This window comes from Macaca thibetana, chromosome 1, assembly GCF_024542745.1.
Source record: "Macaca thibetana thibetana isolate TM-01 chromosome 1, ASM2454274v1, whole genome shotgun sequence".
NCBI classification, from domain to species: domain Eukaryota; kingdom Metazoa; phylum Chordata; class Mammalia; order Primates; family Cercopithecidae; genus Macaca; species Macaca thibetana.
Genome location: NC_065578.1, coordinates 149,994,334 through 150,014,910, shown reverse-complemented (window position 1 = coordinate 150,014,910; position 20,577 = coordinate 149,994,334). Strand labels below are relative to the sequence as shown.

At 36.6% G+C, this 20,577-nt stretch overlaps 2 protein-coding genes across 18 annotated transcripts in view; one reads left to right on the top strand and one right to left on the bottom strand.

Moving 5' to 3' along the window:
- Positions 1-20,577, bottom strand: part of SPATA45 (spermatogenesis associated 45) — an 800,921-nt gene that overhangs the window by 310,139 nt on the left and 470,205 nt on the right. The window lies entirely within an intron of this gene.
- Positions 1-20,577, top strand: part of RPS6KC1 (ribosomal protein S6 kinase C1) — a 212,977-nt gene that overhangs the window by 98,896 nt on the left and 93,504 nt on the right. For 16 of the 17 annotated variants that reach the window (XR_007719871.1, XR_007719872.1, XM_050761602.1 and 13 more), the window contains one exon: positions 12,707-12,822. Coding sequence is in view for 15 of the 17 variants with exons in the window: in XM_050761602.1 (XP_050617559.1) it covers positions 12,707-12,822 (116 nt within the window). In the remaining 2 variants the exon portion in view is untranslated. Of the gene's footprint in view, positions 1-7,044; positions 9,688-12,706; positions 12,823-20,577 lie in introns of those variants that run through there. The other variant, XM_050761704.1, reaches the window with a different exon arrangement.

The following is a 20,577-nucleotide window of genomic DNA, read 5'->3' as shown; positions in this document are numbered from 1 at the left end:
GACCTGGAATAGGGACCCCACGACTCTGACCAGTGCCCTATCTTGCTGTGGCTGAGGTAGTTTCCAAGATGCAAGACAAAGTCCTCCCCACTTTTCTCTCCTTTCCTCAAGTGGAAGAATGGCGCCTCTTTTGAAGCTTTGAGCTGTGCAGCCTGGGGTTCAGGGGCTGGTGATGCCAGCCCTCCCTTGACTGCCTCAGGTGGTGTCTCAGTATGCCATGTGTCCTCCTGTCCACTGTCTCTGGGCCTAGTTCAGTACCAAGACTCGCCTGTAAGTTGCAATCCTTATGGTCTCAACTGCCTTTCAAATTTACTTGGAGACATAGAGTGCAGTAGCCCTTGTTGGTGAGGTTTGCAGGCACTCAATTTCTGACCACTAGGATCAGCGATTCCCCTGTGGCTAGAGTTGGTTTAAATGCTCCCATCTTGGGTAGGTGTTTTCCTTTTTGCTCTAACAGGACAGCAGTTGCTGTTCAGTACCTCACAGTTGCTGTGTTCTCCCTCCCCCAGACGCTCTCACAGACATCTCTGAACCATGCTGCTGCTGCTAGGGGTGGCAGGGGTGGCGTCAGCAATTCAGGACGGCTTTTTTTTTGTATCTTTTCCGTGCCTCTTTCAGTAATATGAAGTTAAAACCAGGTACTATGAGTGCTCACCTGATTTTTGGCTCTTATGAAGGTGTTTTTTTTCTGTGTAGATAGTTGTTAACTTGGTGTTCTTGTGGGCCTGGAGATGATTGGTGGAGCTTTCTATTCTGCTATCTTGTTCCACCGTCCCCACTCTCTGAAATCGTAAAAGCAAGACCTAAAAGGATCAAACTATGTTCAAGAACAATTACTGTATCCTAGAACAAAGCTTAAAAATATTGATAGTAGTTAAAAAAAATCCACCACCCAACACAGTAAAATTCAAAATGGATGGCATGAAATAAAATGTTACCATTCATGCATAGAAGCAGGAAAAATACCCCCTTAATTGAGTGAAAATGAATCACTCTGATCCTACCAGGAATTGACATAGATGTTAGAATGATCAGACAAGGGCTTTAAGTGTTGTTATAACTTTGTTTATTATCTTGAAAAAGTGAAGTGGAGACATGGAAGAATTACAAAAGACCAAAGTGAACTTCTACAGGTAGTAGCCACAGTGTCAGAAATGAATACAAAGGTTGTGATCTGTGGCAGATTAAATTTTCCAGAAGGAAAGATTAATGAACTTGAGGACATAGCAATAGAAACTATCCAAAATGAAACAATGAGATGAAAGTATTTTTACAAATTTAAAAAAAAAAAAGTACTTCACTGAGCTATAGAACTATTTCTGTATATGGAACTGGGACATGTGAAAATGGAGAGGGGGAGACAAAATATTTGAAGAAATAATGCCTGAAAGCTTTCCACATTTGATAAAAACTATTCATAAGTCCAAGAAGTCCGATAAACCCCAAGCAAAGAAACATGAATACTACACCAAGGCACATGAAAATCAAATTGCTCAAAACCAGTGATAAAGGGAAAACCTTAAAATTAACAGCAGGCAGAAGAAAAAAGACAATTCATGTATGAACACACATATGAATGTCATCAGATTTCGTGTTGAAAACAATGTAAGAAAGATGACAATTAATCGTTCTGAGTAGAGAAAAAGGTGGAAAAAACCTGTCAACTGAGATTTCTATACCCAGTGAAAATATCTTTAAAAATAAAGGCAAAATAAGGAATTGTTTGGGAGTGATGAGTATGTTCTGTTTTCTCTTTGATTTCCTTGGTCAGTCTACCTGAAAGTTTACCAATTTTATTGATCTTTTTGAAGAATTAATTTTTTAAATTTCATTTGTTTTCTCTATATTTTTTCTATATTCTGTTTCATTTTTTTCTCCTTTCCCTGTTTTCTTTTATATGGTTTGCTTTTTATTTTTTAGAATTTATCTTAAGAGGTAAAAGCTTAGGTTATCGTTTTGATATCTTGTTTTCAATGTTGGTGTTTAAAGCTGTTAGTGTCCCTCTAAGCACTGCTTTCACATTCCATACATTTAGATATATTGCTTTCATTTTCACTCAGCTTGAAATAATTTCCAGTTATCTTTGTTTCTTCTTTGATTCATGTATTTTTTTAGATACGCATTCTTTAGTTTTCAAATATATGAGAATTTTCCAATTTTTTATTGTTGATTTCTAGTTAATTGTTATGGTTGGTGAATATAGTTTGCATGACTTTAATTATTTTACATGTGTTGAGACTCGCTTTGTGGCCTAGTACATGGTCTGTCCTGGAGAATGTTCTATGTGTGCTTATAAGGAGCACATACTCTGCCGTTTTTGTGTGGAGTATTCTGTACATTCAGAATTCAGGTTGGTTGATAATACTGCTCAAGTTTTCTACATTATTACTGATTTTCTGTCTCTCTGTTCTAGCAATTATTGAGACATCTCTGATGAGTATTGTTGAATTGTCTATTTCCTTATTTCTGTCATTTTTTGCTTCATCTGTTTTGGAGATCTGTTAGTAGATACATGCATGTTTATAGTTGTTATAGTTTCCTGATTAATACAACCTTTTAACATTATAAAATGTCTATTATTGTCTGTGGTAACTTTTTTCCTTAAAATAGATTTTGTCAGATATTGATATAGCTGTCCTCTCTTATGACTACTTTTTGCACAGTATGTTTCCATTTTTTGTATTTATAACCTGGTTGCTGCTTTGAACCAATGTGTATCTTCTATAGACCGGATATAGTTAGATCCTGTATAGTTTTTTTAAATCCAGTCTTAGAAATAAGCTCTGCTTTTGATTAACATGTTTAATTTATGTACACTTAATGTTTGACAATGTATAGAATTCAGCCATTTGAAATGGCATTAGTTAAATACATTTGTAGATGTGTAAGCCGGGTAACTCAGTATTGTGACTTCTTGCTACTCTCACCCTGTGTTTGGTTACTAGCCTTAACAGGTAAGATCTGTCTTGTTCTCTTGCCTTGTCTTGGCAATGTGTTTCCTATTCCAGCACCCTTGAAACTAGGGCTCTGTTCAGTTTTGATCAGACCCACCTACAGATTCCCCAAAATAACCATTTGACCTAAAACTCAGGCTTGGCAGCTGGGAAACTCTCATTTAAGTTATTATAATACTTTTCCAATCTTTGTGGGAACAAGGTGGGGATAGACAGATACCCATAACATCACAGTAGCTAATATTCAGGGAAAGCAAAGTTTAATTAATTTTAGTTTATTCTACTTACAAATGGAGTAGCTCAATTTAGAACAGTTTGTATCAAAACAAAGAGTTAAATAAACTTGGACACATAGGGCTACTTTTCCAGTATTTTTTTTTTAAACTTTTTTTGAAAACATGTAGACAGAAAGTCGTGTTCCCTGAAAGTTGTTTATTACCAAAGTTTTTCTGTGCTAAAACTAGTAGTCACAGATATGTAAAAAATTGCCCTCTTTTTTAAGGAAGAGAAGGAACCCTAGAAAACTAGTGTAGGTTTGTAGTTCTTCCTTAATCTTAGATTTAATTTGCTCTGGAAACATAGAACTTTAGAGATTACTTACCTGGGGACTTCAGGAATGTCCATCTGGGAATGATTATTGGTATACACTATTACTTATTATATAATAGTAGTAGTAGTAATAATGGTTATGATGATCTCTCATGTAGTGAGAACTCAAGAAGGACAAAGTTCATATGCAAAACAGTATATTTGCTTTTTCATTTGTCATTTCAAGATATATATATGTTTGGTGGATCTAGATGGAATGGATTTTATATCATTAAAAAAAACAATGAACCCTTAAACTTCTGTTGATACTCAGGAGACTTAGTGTACTATAGCCTATTGGCATAAAGTGCTGAATTTCCCACAGGGTTACCACGGGGGAAGAAAGTCTGGATGAGTAGTTTCCTGGCATATGCTTCTTAAATTGTTGGCTATTTTGGTGTCAGATTTTATGTTGAGAGTTTTCATGTTTTAATGACAAAAATGTTTACTGGAAATTATAGCTTGGAAAAGAGAGCCACTTTCCTGCTTCAGTAGAAAGCTAGGTAAAGCATTGATGTAGGGTAAAGTAGCTGTGGAGTTTTATATTCAGATTCTATGAACAGTAAACAGAGCATCTAAAATAACCACTTGCACATTGCAACAAACACATCATCATTTGCTTAAAAAAGAGTTATAATTACAGTTGACGAAGCATGGACACCATAAAAAATGCATTAGTTTGGCTTGACACATTAATTACCTGTTTTTGCAGATGTTTTTATGTATTGTTGTGTGAACAGTTTACAAAATAATTACAGGAAAGTCATATGGAAAATAAACTAAGTGGGTGGTTTCTCATCTAAATATTTTCATTCATGTGAATCTGTGAGGCACAGCTGCTCTATAGCAAAAGCGGAGAGACAGATGAGGATTCTCGAAGTGTTTTTTATTAGCTGATCTCTGTCATCAGTATCACCACGTTTTTATATCTTTAGCAATACAGTTTAAAAACATTTGAGATGGCTGATTTATTCCCTGTGATTACTGAAAAAATTTTTGATTCTGATCAGAAGAAATGTGATTTATCTATGATTATTTTAAAGTAAACCAAATGAAACCAAAAAACCCTAAATGAAAATCTATTATTTTAGTACTGACAGGGTATTAGGCACCTTGAGAAAGAGTTGATTGTTATTTTGTAATTACTTGAGTTATGCAGTTTTATATTACTTATAGCTTGTTATATCTTTATAATTAAAGTTTGTCATGTGTAAATTACACAGTTCTGCTTATTTCTTCTGTCTTATGAAGTATTAAAACTGTAAATCTGCTTTTTCTCAGAAGCATACTGTGTTGCCATTAGTGTTCTCAAAATGGGTTTCATCTGAAAAATAGCCAGGTCATTATACAGAGATATTTTACCTTTACAAAATATTAAGGGACACACCTTTCAAAATTATAACTGTCAAACAATAAATAGATAGCTTTTTAGACACCATTCTGTTTACACAGTGGTTTATACTTACTTAGAGTATCTGTGCTATATTTTCCTCGTGTTATGACAATTTTTCGTAAAATTAAATCAAAATATAGATTCTCTTTTTAGTCCAATCATGCTTCTTTTGGACTGTGTTCACCTGTATTCCTTTTGTTTGCATTTCAGCTACACAGATGATGAAGACCATAATTAAAGATACTTTCCCGGACATGCATTTTACGTAGCTATTGTTTAAGTTAGAGAAAGGCACTAAATTATAGAAAGAGGTAATTGATACATCAGTAGGCATGAAGGTATTGTTATCAGACCTTATAATAGTGGTGGCAAGTCATATACACCATGGAATACTATGCAGCCATAAAAAAAAAGGCTGAGTTCATGTCCTTTGTAGGGACATAGATGAAGCTGGAAACCATCATTCTGAGCAAACTATCACAAGGACAGAAAACCAAACACCGCATGTTCTTACTCATAGGTGGGAATTGAACAATGAGAACACTTGGACACAGAGCAGGGAACATCACACACTGGGGTCGGTCGTGGGGTGGGGGCATGGGGGAGGGATAGCATTAGGAGAAATACCTAATGTAAATGATGAATTAATGGGTGCAGAAAACCAACATGGCACATGAATATATATGTAACAGAACTGCACATGTTGTGCACATGCACCCTATAACTTAAAGTATAATAAAAAAAATAATAGGCCGGGCGCGGTGGCTCAAGCCTGTAATCCCAGTACTTTGGGAGGCCGAGGCGGGTGGATCACGAAGTCAGGAGATCGAGACCATCCTGGCTAACACGGTGAAACCCCGTCTCTACTAAAAATACAAAAAACTAGCCGGGCGTGGTGGCGGGCGCCTGTAGTCCCAGCTACTCGGAGGCTGAGGCAGGAGAATGGCGTAAACCCGGGAGGCGGAGCTTGCAGTGAGCCGATATCGCGCCACTGCACTCCAGCCTGGGTGACACAGCGAGACTCCGTCTCAAAAAAAAAAAAATAATAATAATAATAGTGGTGGCAAGTAATTTATACAATTATCCATTCATTTGTTTAACAAAATTTTATTGAAGGTCTTCTACATGTAATGTTCTATGACAGTGCTGAGACGACTGTAAACATTGAGATGACCGTGTGCCTGGAACATAGTAGATAACTCAGAAACTATTAGGCATCTTTTAAAGGGGATAGGAGGGGCAGGAATAAATGGTAGAGAACATTTTCACTCTGGTGGCTTGTATAAAGAAAGTTAATTGTTGGGGAGGATTTTCTCTGTTACTCTGAAATTGTTTTCAAATGTGATATAGTCTGAGAGTATTACTTGACTCATTGTTTTTGGAGACAAAGTCTCACTCTGTCACCCAGGGTAGAGTGCAGGGGCACCATCTCAGCTTACTGCAGCTTCTGCCTCCCAGGTTCAAAGGATTCTCCTGCCTTAACCACCTGAGTAGCTGGGATTACAGGTGTGCACCACCATGCCCAGCTAATTTTTGTATTTTTAATAGAGGTGGGGTTTCCCCATGTTGGCCAGGCTGGTCTTGAACTCCTGACCTCAAATGATCCACTTGCTTTGGCCTCCCAAAGTGCTGGGATTACAGGTGTGGGCCACTGTACCTGCCCTCATTCTTTGAATTGTTTAAATATGGAGATATATCTGTTCATGTTAATAGCCATTTGAAGAAAGATGGAATGGAGTCTGTTCTAATTCTGATGTATTAATACACTAAGTCAATTTAATTTTTAAGGTAGAGATGCATTAAAGGAGTCTGAAACTTCATGGGTTGAGAATAATAAACTGCTTGTTATCAGTAATTCTCTTGATCACTTTACATCATTTCAAAGGAAAAATATGGGAATTAATATCATGGCATCAAGAAAACAATTACTGGACTCTAGATTCTTCCGTAGATTTGCTGCTTCTCTTAAGATGTATCTTATGGCCAGTGAAACAATGAGCAGAATCCTTTTTTGGGGGTCAGGAGACTTTCCATATTTAACAGTATGGCGGACTAAAAATTCATAATGTACGTGGAGTTTCATTTCCAAATTTTCTCTGATTATATTTTTATTCCTTCTTATAAGGAAAAATTTTAATTCCTTAGTTTTGGCTCTTTCTTTTTCCTTTGATGTCTGTCATTAGCTCTTTGTGATGTTTTAATCTTATTGTTTTATAAGCCATTTGACTTTAGAACAAGAGAAACTTAAGGGACTGCTATTATTATTATTTGGACAAGAGTTTGGACTGCAAATTATTATTTGAGTTTCTCATCACTAAGAGACTGGCCATTTTTATTGCCTGGCCAGTATCTCTGTCTGTTGCCCAGGCTGGAGTGCAGTGGTGCCATCACAGCTCATTGCAGCCTGGAACCCCTGGGCTCAAGCAATCTTCCCATCTCAGCCTCCCCAGTAGCTGGGACTACAGGTGTGTACCACCAGGCCTGGCGAATTTTAAAAATTTTTTTGTAGAGGTGGGGTCCCACTGTGTTGCCCCGGCTGATCTCAAACTCCTGGGCTCAAACCATCTTCCTACCTCAGCCTCTCAAAGTGCTGAGATTACAGACATGAGTCACCATACTTGGCCAGCAATGTTATTTTGAAGGGAGTAAATAAGTCTTTGGATTCTGTGTTTAAAATTGCATAACAAGGAAAAATAGGTTAGGGAGCAGAAAGAAATTGTTGAGTCTAAAAGAACACTGTCTCTTTAGGTATTTAACACTGTATGATATAATGATGTATAATATGTGTTTTCATTTAGTGTTACTGATAGCAGAAAAACTGCTAAACATCATTGAAACAATCATAACTGAGGCATTGCTTGGGCATCAATATTATGACTTTTGCTTTTACTATTCTTTGGTGGCTCTCTGAATTTCTAGGGGTCACATGAAATTGGTTTTGAAAAAACATTAATAGGGGGTTGACTAAATGCAAATGGAAATCAGATTCCCTGACTAGTTCATGTTATACGTGGAAAGGCTGATGGCTTCAGAGTTGTGGTAGACATGTAGAACTATAAATTACTGTTCTTCTCAAGGTTGCCTTTTGTTGTCAGAACACTTAGCATAAGGCAGAAATGGTAGGCTGTACCTGAAAAGAACAAAACACCATTAAACGTAATAAATCAGCACTTAAAAAAAACTAACTATAACTACCAAGGCCATCTCAAGCGTGAGTTTTCTTTTATGTGACTAAAGTTGTTAAAAAAAAAAAAAGAAAGCAAAAAAGCAGCAACAAACAGAAACTCAAACCCAGTTTGATTTGGATGTTCTTTCTGTTGTGATAAATCTGAATGAAATCAAGCATGCTCGACTAAGCACAGGGCCCACTGGGAGAGTATTTGTGGTGTAGCGAAATAAAAATAAGAATATAATAAAATGTGACTAAGTAGAGTCTTACGTGGGGATTAAGTTCTGTGCATGTGGCAAAAATCAAATAGAGTCAAAATACTCTTAATAACCCCTTAAAATTTCCCATGAAACACAGATACAGACACATTGTCTTTCAAGATGTTTAAATTGGCTTGTTCTTCCTCCAGCATGGCTTTTCTTTTTTAAACAAATGATGAAGCTGTTAGTTATATTCTTTTTAGTGACTAAGGGTAGAATTGGAAGAACTATTTTTTATTCTAGGTTGCTAAATGAATTTTATTAGTTCCATGAGTAAAAATGCCCCTTGATTTTTTTTTTTAAATGGGTAAATGAGAAAAGGCCATTGTTTTCCAAATAAATATTTGGGTAATAAAGATGTTCAAGAGACTAGTTTTTTCCAGAAAGGCCTATTCTCTTTTATATGGTATGACATATACCTCTTTGTAGCTCCAGTTCTCCTGTATGTTTGTCTGTTGTCTTTGTCTCTCCATTCTGATTCCACTTTGTTTTGTTGCCTGACAGGCACCTTTCTCAACTTCTTATGTTTATTTCTCTGTATCTTTGTTTCCATACTCACCTGTACTTCTCCCATGCTCTGTATTTTTCTTGTTCTATTCAGGAACAGTTGAATAATCAAATTTAAATTCAGTTACAGTACTTTATATTGAAAGGTAGCTTAAGATAGTGGCAAGTACCCTGAAGTATGGTGTAAGACCTGGTTTAGGTTCAGGCTCTTAAAGTAACTGTAACTGAGAAAGACATTTCACATTCTTGAGACTTAATTTTCTTATGAAAGAAAATAATATATTTCTTATAAATAGAATGTAGTATAATGAAGGGTACCAAACGGTGATGGCTTCTTGGATAAGTTAGAATTTCTGGATTCCGTTATCTGTATACCATGCCTTCTATAAAACTTTCCTTAGTGACTGAAGTCAGAGATGGTGCACTGAGAAACACAGGATGGGTAATTGAGTGTTTCTGTAAATTTCATCAACAACTTTGGATTTTCTCCTCACATCTACTCAGCCACTCCCTGTCAGAGATCACACACTATTAATCACCCTGTATGATCAGAAATTGAGAAGGTGAAGAAACACAGGTTGTCACAATCCACATTAAGACATCTTTTATGATACACCAGCACTTTTTAACATAAAGGTTATTGAATAATGGGAACAGTTTTTCTTTTCTTTTTTCTTTAAAGACGGAATCTTGTTCTGTTCCCCAGGCTGGAGTGCAGTGGTTCATGCAGTGACATGAGCATGGCTTACTGCGGCCATGACTTCCCGGGTTCAAGTGATCCTCCCGCCTCAGCCACCCAAGTAGCTGGAACCACAGGTGCGCACCAACATGTCTGGCTGATTTTTGTACTTTCAATAGAGACAGACATGGGGTCTTACTGTGTTGCCCAGGCTTGTGTTGAACTCCTGGGATCAAGCAGTTCTCTCACCTTGGCCTCCCAAAGTGCTGGGATTATAGGAGTGAGCCACAGCCTAGTTTTTCTTTTTTGAATGCATAAGTTTTTTTTATGCTGAATGCATAAGCCCAGTAGAAATTCTTGCTCTAGCTGAATGATTAACAAATAATCATTGTGGACTGTGTGTGTGCGTATTTTAAAATGGAGAACAAGAAATCAAGCAGATTAGAGTTAATTAAACATTTTTTAGTCAATTAAAATCTGTTTAAAGTCACATTTGTCAATAATTTGACTAGTTAGAAATATCCTGGAAATCTATAGAGTCAGCTTTTTTTTTTTTTTTTTTTTTTTTGCTGATGCTGACAAACCTGAATAAGCATCCAGGAGCAGAAATCTTCAAGAGATAGTTTTTATTCTTGAATGCTGCTATTGATCAGCAGTGATGATGACCTCCTTTTAAGGGACTGATGAGGAAGAAACCATAGTATTTACATATAAGGTTACTTTTGTTTTTTTTGAGACCGAGTCTCACTCTGTCGCCCAGGCTGGAGTGCAGTGACACGATCTCACTTCACTGCAACCTCTGCCTCCCGGGTTCAAGTGATTCTCCTGCCTCAGCCTCATGAGTAGCTGGTATTACAGGTACCCGCCACCATGCCTGTCTAATTTTGTGTTTTTTGTTGTTGTTGTTTTTGTTTTTTTGAGATGGAGTCTCTCGCACTGTCGCCCAGGCTGGAGTGCAGTGGCGCAATCTTGGCTCACTGCAAGCTCTGCCTCCTGGATTCACGCCATTCTCCGCCTCAACCTCCTGAGTAACTGGAACTACAGTTGCCCACCACCATGCCCAGCTAAGTTTTTGTGTTTTTAGTAGACCAGGATGGTCTCGATCTCCTGACCTCGCGATCCGCCTGCCTCGGCCTCCCAAAGTGCTGGGATTATAGGCATGAGCCACTGCACCTGGCCTATATATAAGGCTACATTTAAAAAGCCTTTCAGTATTTCCATCACTTCATTGTAGTTTCCTTGGAAGTGGAACCACCATATTCAGCAGGAGTTCATTTCAACTTCTGGCTTCTGGTTCTTGTTTCTCTGTTGCTATGGAGACTGCCTAGAAAGTGGCAGAAAAACCAAAAGTTTAAAAAATAGTAATTTGATTATAAAATATGGCTTTAACTCTAGCTTTAACTAGGTGTTCCATATCTTGGCGTTTTCGAATTCCAAATTATTTTGTGAGATGAGTTGATTTTTTTTCACGAAACAAATTTTGAAATGTTATTAAAGCTTAAATACACTGAATTTAAAGGTAAATTGCCATAGTTTTTATTATATTTGAGCCTAAGGTGAATCAAAAATCTTAAATGGGGATTTAAATTAGGGCTTGGAAGGCATAATCTGAAATGAGAAGAGCTAGTGAGAATGGAAATAGCAGACTCTAGACACAGTAAACCCTAAACCAAAGGACTAGTATTATGTAGAAATAGTGAATAGCTGTTATTATATGGCATGTTTATCTTCAAAGTATGTTATAGTTATTTAAGTGATTTTCACAGAAGATACTCATTTTTCAACTGAGTAGAAAAGCCCTCTAAAACCTTGCATTTAGGAAGTAAGCAGATTGTAAGGGTAGAGGCATTTTAATTGCGGGTTGAGGAGTTGGAGAGTTAATAAATAAATGTAGATGGTTCCACGGTTAAAAAGCAATAGAATTTTTTCCCCCACCAAGACCAGTTATATTTGTGAATTCCTCATGAAAGAGAGAAGAGATGGAATTGTAATGTAAAAGGTGTGAAAGGAAAGTTATTTAGCAAAATTGCAATCCCAACTTTGTTGCAGCTTTTCGCTGAGGTCTGTATTTAGTCAAAATTCTTTGGTTTGCATGTGCGGAAATCCAAATTTGAACTACCTCAGGGAAGGAAGGGCAGGAATGTGGCTTTGCCGATGCCAGTTACGTTAGAGGAATGTAGGTTCACCTGAAAACACTGGGATTTCTTTCTATTTTCCTTTTAAGTCTCCCATATCTGCTTTCTGAGTCAAGTTCGTTTTTTCACATTGGCCTTTTTTTGCATTGGCAGAAACCGGCTGTTGGCAGTTCCTACTCCTCTTATTTACAGCTTGAATAACAAAGACAGTCCAGTTTGTGTTGTGCTAATTCCCCCCTTCTTAAACTGTGGCCAGGAGGATAGGGTTCTATGATTGGCTCAGCTTGTGACTAGGGGGGCCCACCCTTGGCTAAATGGACCTTGGTGATTAGAGGGACTGACATCTGAAACAAGAAAGCAGCTTTCATTCAAACCACCTGGTTAGTGATGGGGGAAGAGTATGATGGGAAGAAGAAAGGGTCATTTCCCCGGAAGCAGGAGGAGATGCTGTTCCAGGCAGAAATAAGAAGAGGGTTCTACTAGTAGTCTTTTGGGAGAAATTATCTCTTTTTTATAATTCATTTCACTTCAGTTCAGCAAACCAGGAAACATTATTTTGTAGGATTTGGTTTTTAGAAAAATCCAAGGTTGTAAACACACACACACACACACACACACACACACACACACACACACACACACACACACACCATCTGTTGCATTTGGTCCTATTTGTTGAGTTGCTTAGCTGTATAATGTCTGGACTAGGGCTAGTCTTTTTATCTTCAGAGCTTTTTACAGATAGACATTTCTTATATATTTGACTCCTACTAAAATACGTCAGATTATCAATACATACTTAAATAGGAGAATGTTAGAATTTGGATAAATGAAATAATGGGGGGTAATAGTTAGACTTGGTTGATATTAATAACTTTCATGTCTTTTCCAATTTTGAATATCTCTTCTTTTCAGTTAGAAACGTGAATAAGCTGCACATTGGGTACAAGGAAGTTAATTTTCAGGTTGAACTGAAGAAAGGTTATTTTTTACATGTTTAGATTTTTTTTTTTTTTTTTAGGAGAGTCAAGCCCTACCCGTCGAGAAGCTGTAAAGAGAAGAACAGCTGAGTATCTCATGCGGGCTGAAAGTATCTCTGGTCTTTATGGGAAATTTCAACTTGATGATGTATCTCAGGTATGTCTCATATTTTGTTGTGTATTTTCTTCAGTGATTTTTTGCTGTCTAGTCTGTCAGCTTTATTTGTAATTAGAATGTTATAGGATTTTGATTCTTTGAATTTTATTAATAATTTTCATAAAGGTTGTTGGTAGAAAGAAAAGCATTATAGCAAACCACCAAAAGTGGAATAAAATGAGACTTGCTTTCTCCTTTTCTTGGTCTTTTATTGGTTTATTACTGTACCCTTAATTTTCTCATCTGTAGATTGAGAGTAATTTATACTGTTGTGATATCTATTTGTATTTGGACTTTTTAAAGTTAGATTGTGATTCTTATATAATTGTTCTCCGGTTTTATTGATTCATGTTAAAACTATTCATTTTAAGCATTACTTATACAAGTATATGCTATTGGTCACTTGGAATTATAAAAGCATAATTCTAGCAGGGATAGTTAGGTTATTTGGGACTTCCCCTAGACTTGTCTAAGGCAGATGAATGCTGAAAACATTAGAAGCATTGCAGGTTATTATTGTTTTTATGCTGTATCAACCTGGTTTTGGCAAATTTCTGGAGGAAACTTTTCTGTTATTTTTTTCTTTATATCAAACTAAGTTTTTCTGATGCAATTTAAGAATTGTGTCTTCTGGAGATGGGAAAAAGGGTTTAGTTTTTTTTTGTTTTTTTTTTTTTTTTGAGATGGAGTCTCAGTCTGTCCCCCAGGCTGGAGTGCAGTGGCACGATCTAGGCTCACTGCAAGCTCTGCCTCAGCCTCCTGAGTAGCTGGGACTACAGGCGCCACCACCAGGGCTGGCTAACTTTTTTGTATTTTTAGTAGAGACGGGGTTTCATCATGTTAGCCAGGGTGGTCTCGATCTCCTGACCTCGTGATCCACCCTCCTCGGCCTCCCAAACAGTTTGTTGTCTTAATTGATCTAAGAGTCAGGCAGCCTTGTTCATATCCAGTTCTGCCACTCGAAGTCATGGAAGATTGGACAAGATGCTTAATCCCACTTCTGAATGTCAGTTTCTATATCTGATTAATGAGAATATGGTAATTTTTTGCTGGGTAGTTACTAGGATTAAATGAAGTAAAAAAAAATCACTCATGTGGATTACACAGATACACATAAATCAAATGCCTCTCTAGCACAAAGATCAGCCCATAAGCCAAAAACTTACGTTTTAGCCTCATTCTTCATTTCCCGTTCATGTACCGCCTTACATGCTTTTTCCCACACATTTTTATGCTTTGTATACTTTTTGAAAATGATAAGATAGCAGTTATCAAAACTGTACTAATCAGTGTAAGACATTCTGAGAATTTCTTCTATTCTCTATCATGGTTCTTTTAATTATATTATTAAATTTACTTCCTTTTTTGGCATTGAATTTTATCTTTTTAAGTGGAATATTTATGTGAACATTACTTTTTCCATGGGATTGGCAACCTTCCTCCTGTGTAGTACTAATGTGTGTATACTCAATTTCATTTTGGGTGGGGGCATTAATAAAAGCATTAACATAATTCCCTGTGAACTTGTTTTACTAAATGCGTCTTATAAATATTCTAAAATTTGTTTTAAATTGTTTACTTTTTAAATTTTTTTTTTTTTGAGATGGAGTCTCACTCTGTCACCCAGGCTGGAGTGCAGTGAAGTGATCTCGGCTCATTGTAACCTCTGCCTCCCGGGTTCAAGCGATTCTCCTGCCTCAGCCTCCCGAGTAGCTGGGACTACAGGCGCATGCCACCATACCTGTCTAATTTTTGTATTTTTAGTAGAGATGGGGTTTCGCCATGTTGGCTAGCCTGGTCTCGAACTCCTGATCTAAGGTGATCCACCCGCCTTGGCCTCCCAAAGTACTTGGGATTACAGGCATGAGCCACCGCACCTGGCCACTATTCTAAAAGTTTTAGGGATTTAAAATTACCAGTATTCTATTCATTCTTATAACATTAAATTTGAATGGTCTACCTATACTTACTTATGTAATCCTCCCACTTTTGCATTCCTGTTAGTTTCCTATAGGCATGTCTATGAAGCAATAATTTCTTAGGTAAATAAGTATGTTGAGCCTCCTGTATAGTTTAGACTAGAAGAATAGAACCATGAAGTATATCAGTCAGAATTTCTTCAAGTATAACTGCTAATGAGAATAAAACAGAAGAGATCTAATATAGGAAAGGTGATTACATTTGATTATACACTAACTCATTAAGCATCTGTTAAGACTGTATATAGAATCAAACTAAATATACTTTGGAGTTATACAAAAGATGATGACACAGCCTGCTCTTGCAAATCCTGTAGCATAGTTGAGGACCCATATATGTACATAGTTGAGCAAACAAAGTTACACTGGTAAGAGCCATGTAGAAGAATGGAAAATTCTATCAGAAAGGATAAAAAGGGGTACCTTCTGAATCTGATTTGACATGTAGGATTTTTTCAGTTCTTAGGCAAGGAGGCTAGAGGAGAGTAGGCACAGTATTTTTCTCTCATGGTAAACATTTGCTTTTTAAATTTTCCTTTTGTATGTTATTTTGTTAAGCCTGGCCCTTTTTCGCCAAGAGCATGCTTGATTATTTTCTTATGTATAATTTAAAAGTCTTTCAGAGGATTGTTATTAGCTTGGTGCATTTATTAATCCACTTCTTTAACCATCTTTGGGCCTGAGTTTCAACCAACATGATGAGAGGATTTGTATAAATGATTTCTAAGGCCCCTTTAGCTCAAATTTGGTGCAAAGCAGATACTACTTCTCTCTGGAATCAGTGTGCAAACATTTCTTTCTAGCCTGGTTGATTAAGACAATAAAGGAACCCTTTTTTGCTTTTTAAATTTTTGTTAATTACCGTTTTCTCCTTTGATACAGTCTGTCATGACTCCTTCCACCCAGGTTTTCTGTGATGTTTTAAGTGTTTGCTTTATTGAACTTTAGAGATCCTTATATAGTAAATACAAAAGTTCTAAGTTTCCCAGTCATTCACGTTAATGTCTTTTTTGCAAAAGTACAGAAAGGATAAAAAGCACTCTCTTACTCTTTTTCTTCATTGCTTCATTACTAAAAGGCTCCAAGAAAATTTAGGAGCAGGTTTCAGAAAAAAAAGAAATGAGGTTTTTTTTGAAGTAAAGGTTGAATCTTAACTGAAGGAGACAGATTTCTTTCTTTCTTTTTTTTCTCTTTTTAAAAAATAAATCTTAGGCGACACTGAATGATTTAAGAATTAATGTTAAAAGAGGCTCTCCCTGGAAAAGATTTAGAATAGTTTTTTGCTTTTTTTAGCTGTAGGAGTTTGAAACTCTGGATCAAATTTAGAAAAATACAATAAATGATCTAAATTTAGAACAAAATATTGTGTAGTTTTAAAAGTGTGGATATGTTTTTATGCAGTTACAAGGTGTGAATGAAAATTAATATGTAGAATGTATACCTTTCCTGAATATTTGTAGATTTTGAATGCAACTGATATAATAATACTGAAAGTGTTTTTCTATTGTGCATTTTGTTTGCTTGTATTATTAATTGATATTATTCCATTATTCCTTAGAAAATATTTTAAATTTGCCCTCACTGAGACATTTGCTTAAGTCAGTAATAGGTCTGCAATTCAGTGTCAGGCTTGAAATGTGACCTAGTGCGGCTCAGGAGACTGGGTATTAGGGTTGGTAGATTGCCCATGAAAGTCTTTGCAAAGCCAGAAATTCATGGATGAAGCCAAATTCAGGAGCTCTGGCATAATTAGACATTAGAGTTCAGAGTGTGGTTTCTTGATACACTCTTTGTGGTACTTTCCTTTTGCCCTTGATTGCTTATTTTCCCACAATAATGGTTACTCTCTCTCAGGTTATTTGAGGAGTAAGTAACCTTCTTTTAAATGTGGTTGGTGAACCAGCATCATCAGCATCACCTGAGAGCTTGATGGAACTGCAGAATATCAGACCTACTGAATCAGAATCTTCTTTTTAACAAGATCATCAGGTGATGCACATACACATTAACATTTAAGAAGTACTGCACCAACAGATTGGGAAGAATAGAGAGAGCTCATTGAGAACAGGAAATAATATCAAGTGAAAAAGACAGTGGGCAGGCTGAACAGCAACTTCAAAAACAAATCCCCAAACAGAAACAGAGCCTTTTAAAGAATGTACAACAGGCCTGTAATCCCAGCACTTTGGAAGGCTGAGGCAGATGGATCACTTGAGGCCAGGCATTCGAGACCAGCCTGGCCAACATGGTGAAACCCCATCTCTACTACAAATACACACACAAAAAATTAGCCAGCTGTGGTGACACATGCCAGTAACCCCAGCTACTCAGGAGGCTGAGGCACAAGGCTGTCGTTTGAGCCTGGGAGGTTGAGGTTGCAGTTAGCTGAGATCGTGTCACTGCACTCCAGCCTCGGCGACAGAGCGAGAACAACAATAGTAAGTAGGTTCTAACTGGTGTGCCAATTCTAATCCATGAGTAGTGGCTGCCAGGAGCATTGTATTGAGAAGAGTTGTGAGACTGTGGGATTAGCAGAGATTCCTGCCATGGACTTGACCAGTTGAACGATATGTACTTGCCACCTCTGCTTTTGAAGATTGTTGGGTCATCATGTATTCTTGTCTCTTCCCTTGTCTCTCTTTCCATTTATACCAGGTATAGATGAATACAACTATTCTTTGCCTCTCTGGGCATCTTCTGCTATAATAGCTAATAAATATAAGTGAAAATCTTACTTTTCCATTAAGGAACTCAATTATATTACCTAGAAATACACTGCTTCTCCCATCGCGCTTCATAGCGCAATGGGCCGAATTTCACCTAACAACATTCTTTTATTTCATAAGTAAGATTTAATCCTCTCTTATCTATTACCTACTTTTGCTAACCTTGCTGCGTCTCAGTTTTCTCATCTAAAAAAAAAAGTTGGACTTGATCTCTAAGGTCTCTTTCTGCTCTTAAAATTTTGTGGATATGTATGTCCTTTTGCCATCTGAAGAAAGGAGTAGATCTATAGGATTCTACCCAATTTAAGCACTACATATGAGAAATACAATTTTTTTTATTGATGATTTTATTTCATGATCTTTCTTTGTTCATTTCTGTGATCTCAAGCTTTTATAGATGGTTAAAGTAGAAAGAGAACTTTAATGATCACTTTGCCTTTGGTCATTTCCCCTTCAATTTCCCCATTCACGTCTTTCCAAGAGTAACCTTACTAAATCACTGTTTTCATTTGGTTATTTCTCATAGAAAAACTTGTTGTCTAGACTTCGGAGACTGTATAGTCAAGACTTTTCTTCTTGGCATTCAAGGCCTGCGAAAACTGACCCTAAGTGTATAATTTTATTTTCTTCTGTTCTCCAATTTGAATAACTTTTCCCCACCAGGCTAATGCTTTCCAGTTGTATACAGTATAGAATAACTTTTTCCTAATCTAATTTCCACTTAACATTTAAAATCACCTTTATCACAGTTTTTCATACACTAATGACATATTTGTGTAGTCCCATATTTTTAAGATAATGTTTTATTGTTACTTAACTTTTCATGTATTTGTCTTATCTCCTCAAATAAATGGTGCACTTCTTGAGGTTAGACTGGGCCTTTTGATAATTTATAGCCCTTTCAGTTATCATGCACATAGTTGGTGCACAGTAATTATTTGTTGAAAGATGCGATAGAGATTTTGTAGTTTGCTTTCTTTGCTCTTAAATTGCCAAAGTGAATCAATAACTTTCTTTGGAAACCGAAAGAAACAGTGACATCTGTGAATAAGAAGATATAAATAGGAGATAGGGATGTTGGAGATACTTGGCCATATTTTCTAAGACAAATGTAGTGGACTAAATATCATTTAAAGTATTATTTTTTTTCCCTCCTTACAACTTTTCCTTAGCATTCCTTTTGCTAAAATCACAAACAGTTCTTACTTGTTCTTGTAGCAAGAAGCAGCAGCAGAAAAGAATTTTTAATTTTCAGAATGTGTTGGTTAGTAAAAGGACTGCAAGCTTTAGAATAGTAGTTGGAGTTCTTCCACTGTCTCTCTTTCTGACCACAGACAAACACTCCAGCATTCTGAGAATCCCTTTATTCATCTGTAAAATGGGAATTATATAATACTAACTTCCTGTAGGTACATCGCCTGGTATGGGGTGAAGAATAGAGATGAAACAATGTAAATGAAGATAGAAAAGACTGTTTCTACTGGCCGGGTGTGGTGGCTCATGCCTTCAGTCCCAGCACTTTGGGAGGATGAGGTGGGTGGATTACCTGAGGTCAGGAGTTCGAAACCAGCCTCACCAACATGGTGAAACTCCGTCTCTACTAAAAATACAAAAATTAGCTGGCCATGGTGGTGGGTGCCTGTAATCCCAGCTACTCAGAAGGCTGAGGCAGGAGAATCGCTTGAACTGGGGAGGCAGAGGTTGCAGTGAGCCAAGATCGAGCTGCTGTACTCCAGCCTGGGCAACAAGAGCGAAACTCCATCTCAAAAAATAAAAATAAAAATAAAAAAAAGGCTATTGCTGTTACATGTTGGTTACATTATACACTGAATGACTATAATGAATATAATGTTACATTATACACTGAATGAGTATACACTGAATGAATATAATGAATGCTGTTATATTATAACACTAAAACACCTTGCTAAATGTTTGTATATCCCTAAAAAGGTTCCCCTTAGTTTAAAGGTTATTATCTAGTCTAATTGTCACTATTATGCCAACTTTTTCAAACATCTTTAAGAAATAAAAAGTCTCTTTTAAAACTTAAACACCATTTCACGTACAGTTAAATTATTATTTTCTTGCTAAATCTATAAACAAAACAAAAATGGAAAACAATTAGAATTGCTGCTTTTAGAGAATTTCACAAGTGGTAGTTTTCCCAGTTGTAAGTGACACCTAATTTTCCAAGATTCCTTCCTTTCTCCCTGCTCTCCTCATTTCTGCTCTCCCTCATATTTTCCAACTAAATACTAGCAATATGCAAGGCACTGTGAATATAGAGATGAATAAGACACATTTTCTGTTCTCAAGGAGCTGCCTGTCTGGTGATGTTGGTCTGTACAGGGACAAAAATGGTATCTCAGTAATTCCCTTACCATGGTGTTTGATCAGGATATTTTATCTTCAATTCATAGAATCAGAATGTTTCTTCTGTATTCTAATAGATTTTTGATAGTAAGAAGGTCTGCTTTAAGTATGTAATAAGGCTTTGTGTCTCCTGTTGTCCTTTGCAGCATCACCATTTTAATATAGGATCAATATAGCAGTATTTTATAGTTGTAAATGTCATATGGAGGTGCCCTTAGAATTTGTCTAATTTAATGGCTTATGTTACTGATAGAGAAAAACTAAAACTAATAAATGGAAGTTGGGATTATTTTAAAATTGTGTGCAGAATTTAAATGTTCCTTCCTATGTTCACTGATTTTTTAAATCTTTTTTTTTGTGTAGCTAACAGACTGTTTTCCACATCACAGATAGTCAAATATTTGAAGAAAAGTTTCTTTCTCTTGTAAATCATCTTGTAAGCAGGCTCTGTTTTAGTGATTATTGGTTATATGATGAAGCTTCTTAATTTTTCACCATTATTGGTAATTTTTCTGGTTGAATTTGGATGGACCAGTCCCTCTGAAAACACATAATACATAAAGTAACAATCATAGAACTGTAGCTTCATGATGAGAGAGAATGACTTGTGCCCCTCCCTACCCATGTGTGCTTATTATTATATTATTTTTAGTTCCCCCACTTCCAAATTACTG